Source organism: Odocoileus virginianus, chromosome 9 (genome assembly GCF_023699985.2).
Source record: "Odocoileus virginianus isolate 20LAN1187 ecotype Illinois chromosome 9, Ovbor_1.2, whole genome shotgun sequence".
Classification (NCBI taxonomy): Eukaryota; Metazoa; Chordata; class Mammalia; order Artiodactyla; family Cervidae; genus Odocoileus; species Odocoileus virginianus.
This window is the reverse complement of record NC_069682.1, coordinates 65,202,153-65,209,829: the sequence shown is the minus strand read 5'-3', so window position 1 is coordinate 65,209,829 and position 7,677 is coordinate 65,202,153. Positions and strand designations below refer to the sequence as shown.

Below are 7,677 nucleotides of genomic sequence, written 5' to 3'. Positions count from 1 at the left end.
GTCCTTAGAAGTGGGGCTGCGCCCCTCCAGCCTTCCACAGATCTTTCCACCAGCTGGGTAGACCCTGCCATGGGTGCAGCAGGGTCCATGACCCGTGCCCCGCAAGGCCCGCGGCTCCTTCATCCCTTCCTTCCTGAGGGAAAGCATCCCGCACCATCTTTGCCTTTAAAGAAACCTGCGTCACCAGCTGCCTTTGCTCCGTCCTCTCCTCCCGCCCCTCGCTCACCGAGGCCGAGCAGCAGGCAGAGCAGAACGTCATCATGGTGCCATTGAGAAGTAATTCCACTTTTTACAGTCCTTTTCAGAAAAAAAGCTTTTTCAATAAAATTTAAAATTTTTATTAACATTTAAATTATAAACCAAACGTTGGCAACCATATATAGACATGTTTGCTATGGACAGCTGACTGGGAGGTGGTACTTTAAAATACCATTTCAGAATTAGTTTAAATAAATCAATACATTTTCTGAGAAATTGTGTGATTTCCTTCGGTTTACAGTCCATGATATGGAAAGTTTAATATAATGTTAAATAATTTATTGTCTTTCCTAAAAGCTATAGAAAACGGAATCACTATTAGGATCGGATAATAACAAGGCTTGAACGGCTCAGTGGTTCTTCTGAAGAGTATATAGAAATCTTAAAAAGCTAACACTGTTAACTGAGCTGTAAAATCCATAAAAATAACAGGTCTGCCACAGTGCGCAGAGAAGTTCGTTCGTTTTGCTTCCCCAGTCCCATCCCCCCACCAAGCAGCTTTCAGGTCAGAAGTGGAAGACATAGAAAATCATACATCCTACGTGAAGGAACGAAGGTCGTGAGAAAGTGTGCAAAAATAAACTTTACAAGTCCATTCTCCAGCATCACGTCCGTCTCTTGTCAGATCTGACTGATTTCACAAACGCTCGAGATCACCCAGACAGCGTCCTCTTGCAGGGTCGTCTGGCAGACTCCAATCCAAGGTGTCTCGCTGCGACAGGAAAACTGGTCTTCACTCTGATTCGGGACTCCTGGCTGGCCTGCGGAGCTGCTGTGGGAGGACACGTTCCTTGTGTGAGGGCGTTTCCTGAACGCACGGCGGCCAGTGCCCAGCTGGACCTCCGCCGTGGGGACTGGCCTTTCTACTCCGGGGCCACAGGTGCCCGTCAGTCCTGACCTAGCTGGCATCTTGCTCTGGCTCTCGGGGGGCCATGGTGCAAACGTAGGCACGTCCTCACTGATGAGGCAGGAAGAGCCGCCTGCCGCCCAGCGCCCACAGACACATGCCCCCTGGTGAGCGGGTCCTTCAGGCTTGCGCCCAGGCTGCAGGCAGGGCGCACGGCGGCCCAGGGGGTACCCCGGGGCTGCTGTCCTCCCACGGCCCCGAGGTGCTGCAGCGGTGGCCCTGCAACTCACCGTCGCGCTCCCTGTTCCAGGTGGCACCCTGGGCCACCTCGGCCTCCTCCACGGGCCCCTCACAGCCCGGCTGCCCAACACTGCTGCCCTGCACACGAGGCCCTGCAGCGGTCAGGTGGGTGGCGCTCCGGGTCGTGGGCAGTGTGCCCTTGTGCTGTGCCCTCCTCTCCAGGCAGGACCTGTGCTCCTCTGCCCGGGCTCCAGGACACCTCCCCTCCTTCCCCGCCCGGCTGGGGCTTAAAGCTGCAGGACTGTGTAAACGTTGACTCCCGAGCCCAGCAAGGCTGCTGCTGCTCCGCTCCTCAGGAATGTCAGTGGCTCCTCGGAGCCTCTTGTGCTGCCAGCTGAGGCAGCCTGCCTCTCCGAGAGGCAGCGGCCGTGATGGTCCCAAGATGGAAGGCTCCACCTCCAGAAGGCAGGGCCAGGTGTGTGTGCTTAAAGGCCAAACAGTACAGTTTTTTGCCTTCACCCAGAGCTGGGGCGTGGAGGCCCAAAATAGGAATACATCTCATTAATGGCGTGCTTTTCGTCTAATGTCCACGGCTGGAATCTGAGCTCCAGGCGGCGAGGCCAGGAAGGGCGGCCCCATAGGCCGCTTCCCCGGAACCCAGCCCACGGACCCCTCTCGTGCGCGGCACGGCGCCTGCTGCTCTCCGCGAGGCTGGGGCACGGCTAGAGGCGGTTGTCTCCATTGACCCGAGTCCTGCGCGGGGCCCTGGACAGGAGGGAAAAATGTCCTGACGGGCGGCGGGTGGAGGCCCGGGGGCGCAGGCGAGGGGAACCGTGGGCGGCCGGCCACCCCCCCCAGCCTCTCAGGACCCCTCCTCCAGGCCACCTCACCCTCACCCCTCACCTGCGATCCCGACCGTCAAAATGGTCTGCGAGATGCTCCTGGGAGATGCGGAAGTCCTCAAAGGGCTGCTGGTAGCGAGCTTCGAAGGAGCCCTCCCGGGCCCGGCCGTGGAACAGTGGGCCCGAGGCGTCGCAGCTCCGCTCCCGCAGGGACGCACCCCCAAAAGGGCTGAGGTCGCCGTTCTCCTGCATCAGCAGCGACACCGCTCAGCGGCTGCCCAGCCCGGCGCTGCCCTGCCCACCCGCCTGCCCATGGGTACCTTGGCAGGGAACACGTCAATCTTGACTAGCAGGGAGGCCAGCTCCAGGTCCTCACTGTAGTTGTTTTTCAAAGGCACCGCTCTGTATCCTGGGGGGAGGAAGCTCGGCCCTTAGCCCGGGGGACGCCGGCGAGCTGCCCCGCCCCCGAGCTGGACTGCAGGGGGCACGGTGTGGAGGCAGGGCCCTCACCTGTCTTCAGACCCTTCACTGGGAAGGTAGCCTGAGCCAGGAAGTTCTGGTCACTAAACATGTCCTCCTCATAGACCACGAAGCGCAGGAAGGCGAACTCAGGGTTACTGATCTGGAAGTGGAAGGGCTTGGCTGGCCACACGGGGTTCAGTCCGTTGTCCACTGTGAAAGCAAGGACAAAAGGCCTCAGGCCACTGCTGGGAGGATGGAGTCACAGGTGCAGAGGGCCTGACGTGCCCAGGGGGGTGAGGAGGGGCGTGGGGACGGGAGACGTACCCACAAACTCGGTCTTCTGCTTGATGCTGTCGTACTCGGCTCCGGCTACCTCGATCTCCACAAAAGGACACACGATGCCGCGGCCATTCTTCGGCAGGTGCCGGGCCCCCAGCACCTGTAGGGCAGGCGAAGACGGGCCTGGGCTGGTCCTTCCGACCCACATCCGGGCCCCACTGCGCGGCGGAGGCAGTGCGCCCTCTGCTGGGCCGCCAGGACGCTGCCCAGGAGGCCCGCGTCGGGGGCCTGAGCGCAGCTGCTGCAGCAGCAGCTCACTTGTTTCCACTTGAACCAAAACTACCATGCGAGTTTTTGCATACTAACCTATGTTAAATCCATGTCTGTTTTAACACGGAAACATTCAAATTACTTCCCCCCCGGGACAAAAAAAGTCGAAATCTCTGGAAAAAAGACATGGTCACCCTTCCTCTGTCTTTGCTTCTCCTTCAAGAACCGCCAGGCCCACATCCCCTGCAGCCCACAGCACCAAGTCGCCTGCATCACGGCTGCTCCCCTGGGGCCTCGAGAGGGTGGTACGGGGACTCAGTGCTGTTCAAGCCCCCATTCTAGCAAGTGCCATCGAGCCGATTCCCGTGGCAGGGACACCAGCTCCCGGCCCGTCTCTGCCCACCCCTGCCAGGCAGGCGCTTATCCATGGCTCGGTCTCACTGGACCGCCTGACTCCTGAGTGCCAAGGACTGGCCACACGGGGCCCAGTCCCCCAGCGCAGGCCTGAAGCCCCACGCCCACCTCAGAGGACGGCTTGTCTCCCTCAAGCTCCAGGACCGTCCAGCACCCCTCCCATGTTGCGTCAGACAGCCCCCCGGCCCTGGCGCCTGGAACCAGCCCGGCAGAGCGCCCCCTTCCCACCTCGATGCAAATGGCGCACGGCTCCAGCCCGCGGAGGCTGCTCTTGTCAAAGGGGTCGAAGGCCTCGTCACGCATGACGCTGGGCTGCAGCACATAGCCGCAGTGCCCGCCGGCCAGGAACAGGGCCTGGTTCATCTGCATGGGCTTGTCTGCAAGAGCGGGTTACAGTGGACTCCAGCCCCGGTGCCCGCTGGGCCCCCGCCCCCGGCCGCCGCCTCACCTGGGGTCTGGAAGTTGAGGGCCACGAGCTGGCTGCCGCAGATCCACATGGGCAGGGGGTCGTAGTTGGAGGAGTCCAGCCGCTGGCCCTTGGGGTAGATGCGGGAGAGCTGCAGGCGGTTGTATTGGAGGAACTTCTTGCCTTTGGCCTTGTTCACGTACTTCTCGGCCTTGGTCTCCGGGAAGGACGACATGTCGCGGTAGCAGGCGCGTTCGGTGCCGATCTCTGGGCCCAACAGGGAGTGCGCTCAGAGTCCGCCCACCCAGGTGCTGCCGGGCCAGCACCCCCACCCCCCCACCCCGGCCGGACCCTTACTCTCTTCGTCGAAGGGGACAGGCCGGCAGTAGACGACGAGCTCTGAGAGCTCCAGGGCAATCTTCTTCCTCCGCTCCATCATCTTCCCCTCGGTGAGCTGGGGGCACGCAGGCCTGAGCTGGGTGGGAGCCCCCGGCCACCTTGGGCACACCCACCCGCACCTTCCAGACCCAGCTATCCTCAGCCCCACCCCGTCCTGAGGACACACACCCTCCTGGCTTCAGAGGCTGGGATCCTCACCCCACCTGTGCCCCAGTGACGCATGGTCCTCACTCGGAACTGGGCCCGCCTCAGGCGCTAACTGCACTGGGAACACGGGTGCAGTCCTCTGGGTCCCCGGGACCATCCCTCCAGCCCTGGCCCAGAAGCCTCACCCCTCACCCTGCAGTTCTCCTTTCTCAACACAACCACCCACCCGCCACCGCCAGACTTCAGCCCCAGCACATCCCTCACTAGCGCCCCGTGCGGCCCCCGGACCCCTGCAGGCCCGCTTCCTTCCAGAAGCAGCTCCTGTTCTTCAGCTCTTCCTTCCCTCCACAGCCCAAACCTCAGGATCCATTCCTTCAACCACTGGATCCTTCAGGCCTGGTCCTTCCAGGCCCTGCTCAGCTCCAAGTCCTCCGCACCCAGCCCTCTCAACTTGGCCTGTGGGCGTCCTTTCTCCAGAGCAGCCACGGTGCGTCCCGCAGCCCCTCCACCTGACCCTGCACGAGTGGCATCTGGCAGGATTCCCGCACCCCAGCCAGCACGCCCTCCTCTCTCCTCCAGAAGCTGGTCCTTCCACCGTCCTGCCCTGCACAGGTGGCCCCCTTGCCTTCCACCCACCGAGGCCCACTGCCATCCCACCCAGCTGCGACCTCCCGCGGCCACAGCCGACTCCGACTGGCACTTTGAGCTTCTGGCCCTGCCGTCGGCTTGGCGGCCCTTCGCGTGTCAGACACTCCACCCCACCTCGCTGTCCTGCTCGTCCTGGCCTCTCTTTCTCAATACCCATGTCCTCGGAGGTCACACCCTGCTCCCAACCTGTACCATCTCGCCCTAAACCCTGGGCACCTACTCCTGCTTCCAGCCCAGGACTGAGCCTCTCACCTCGGCCCTTGATACCAACTGGTCACTATGCAGAGCCGTTCAGAAACGTCCTTGGTGTATCTCAAACTCAACACACCCACACCGTGCCACGCCACGGAGCACACATGTCCCTCGGGCCCCTGCCAGGCAGTGGGGGCTGCCCCGCGGCTAGAGGACCAGCGCAGGCTCTCACCCTGGCGTCCGCCGTCTGCGCCACCTCCCGGATCTTCTTCACCCAGTCCTGCAGCTCCTCCTGCGAGTCGGCAGCCACGTCCAGGGACCAGTGTGCCACCGAGGCCATGCTGATGGAGAAGACGAACAGCCGGTTGTTCTTGCCCTCGGGACGGACGGCTGGAGGGAGGAAGGAGAGGAGAGCTGGGGACACGGGGCTTAGCCCTCGCCCCACCCCAGGCACGGGCAGAGCTCACTCCCTTCCTCTTCAGGAGGACGGGCAGCCTGGAGACAAGCCCCTGACCCCAGCTCTAAGCCTGTCTCAGCCAAGGACCAGCCCGCCAGGACTGTGAACTTAGCTCGCCAATGCCACTGTCCCCGGTGTCTGCACAGGGCAAGCACACAGGCCTCAGAGCCGGGGGGGGGCCAGAAGGGTACCGAGGCGAGAGCTCAGAACGAGGGCAGCCTGTGGGGGTCCAACCCTCAGCTTCCTTGCTCCGAGCATGCAGAGGGCCACCAGGGACAGCCCGTCCCTGAGAGCCAGAAGAAGGGCTGCGGGCTCACCTATCTGACAAGCTGGCACATCCAGGACCCCCCGCAGCAAGTCCCCGAGTGGGCTGTTCTCATCCAAGTGCTGTGGGAGGCAAAGTCCACAGGGTCAGCACGTCTGCTGTGTGCACACGAGGGGGTGTCTGGGTGCACATGAGAAATACACCCGACAGACGAACAGGAAACCACACGCATGTGGCCCATGTTCATCAGACTGCGGCCTGCACGTGGTGATGGGCCCTCACACAGGAGTGCCGTGCACGTGGACACCGTGTGGGGGGTGGACCTGGGGATCCCTCCCACCAGCATGGCCCTGGTCTCACCTCCCTCTCGGGCTCCAGGGCCGCCGGGCTGACCATCTCCTCCACGTAGTTTGAAGGGAACCACAGCTGCTTCTTCCCACCATAATCACCCCGCCACCTGTGGAAGCCGCAGGGTGCTGACCCCCAAGGATCACCCCAAACTCGAGACGGAGCAGCCCTGGGGGTGCATTGGGGCCCACAGAGACCCATTTCTCCCAAGCCCCTCTCTCATGTACGTGGCCGGCGCTCAGGATGCCTGGCCCGCACCAGGGGCTCTCGGGGGCTCACCAGCCTCCCTCCTGCTTCTCCACGTTCTGGATGATGGCACTCTTGGTGAACGTCAGCTCGTCCTCCCGCTGCGCCTTGTAGTCGAAGAGAGCTTTGACGGCGCACTGCGGGAGAGAAGCCCCAGTCCAGCAGACAGGCTGCCTGCTCCTCCTCTCCCACCCACGGCTGCATGTGCACCAGCCTTTGTGACTGCCCTCCCCGGGGCCTGCAGGAGGCGCCAGGGCAAAGGGGACGGGTGAGCCAGGGCTTCTGGAGGGAAGCTCCTTTGGGATTGGGGGCACCTCGAAAGCCCCCACCCTGGGCCCCAGGAGTCAGACCAGGAAGCTGGTATGGGAAGTGCTGAGCACCTCCTCTAAGACCGGGATGGCTTGGGGTGTGGCTGGGACCCCAGCATTCCGCATCTCCAAAGTAGAGAAGGAATCTTGTCCCAAGCTCCCTACTGCTGAGAAAAAATGAGGAAAAGGGCCCAGATCCTCACCCCTTAGAAACAAGGCCCCAAAGAGGAAGAGCCTCCTGTCTGACAGAGCTCAGCAGTAGCCAGTGTGCCCCACCCCCACCTGCTGCCAGCAGGGAGGAAACGGGGGTCAGGAGGCGAGGAGTCTGGAAGGGTCAGTGCTGACCCCGGGACAGTGGCTGGGGTCAGCCCTGGGAGAACTGTGGTCATACACCAACCACAGACTTCACAACACCTCTTGGGCCTCGGGAAACCACAAATACCACTTCTGCACAAAGACCGCAGGCCACCCTGCACCCCACAGCCGGGGACCCTCCCCAGCTTCCTGCGCCCAGAGCCCAAGGCTGTACCTTGAACGTGGGCATGGGGTTCGCCTCCACATAGAAGCCAGGGTTGCGGCCCTCGTACAGTGCGCCGTAGTCAGGCTCCTGGAAATGGGACAGAACAGGCCATGTTAACGACCAGAGGTG

General features: G+C 62.3%; 1 protein-coding gene across 2 annotated transcripts in view; it reads right to left on the bottom strand.

The window, feature by feature from the left end:
* Positions 1–314: 314 nt before the first annotated feature.
* PLCG1 (phospholipase C gamma 1) overlaps positions 315–7,677 on the bottom strand; it is a 33,636-nt gene continuing 26,273 nt past the window's right edge. For both annotated transcript variants that reach the window (XM_020869708.2, XM_020869709.2), the window contains 13 exons: positions 7,558–7,635; positions 6,754–6,857; positions 6,487–6,583; positions 6,179–6,248; positions 5,637–5,794; positions 4,376–4,472; positions 4,061–4,285; positions 3,841–3,989; positions 2,974–3,088; positions 2,698–2,859; positions 2,508–2,596; positions 2,249–2,433; positions 315–2,110 (listed from right to left, as the gene is read on the bottom strand). In XM_020869708.2, coding sequence (XP_020725367.1) covers positions 2,068–2,110; positions 2,249–2,433; positions 2,508–2,596; positions 2,698–2,859; positions 2,974–3,088; positions 3,841–3,989; positions 4,061–4,285; positions 4,376–4,472; positions 5,637–5,794; positions 6,179–6,248; positions 6,487–6,583; positions 6,754–6,857; positions 7,558–7,635 — 1,572 coding nt within the window. In that variant the 3' untranslated portion in view covers positions 315–2,067. The remainder of the gene's footprint in view (positions 2,111–2,248; positions 2,434–2,507; positions 2,597–2,697; positions 2,860–2,973; positions 3,089–3,840; positions 3,990–4,060; positions 4,286–4,375; positions 4,473–5,636; positions 5,795–6,178; positions 6,249–6,486; positions 6,584–6,753; positions 6,858–7,557; positions 7,636–7,677) is intronic.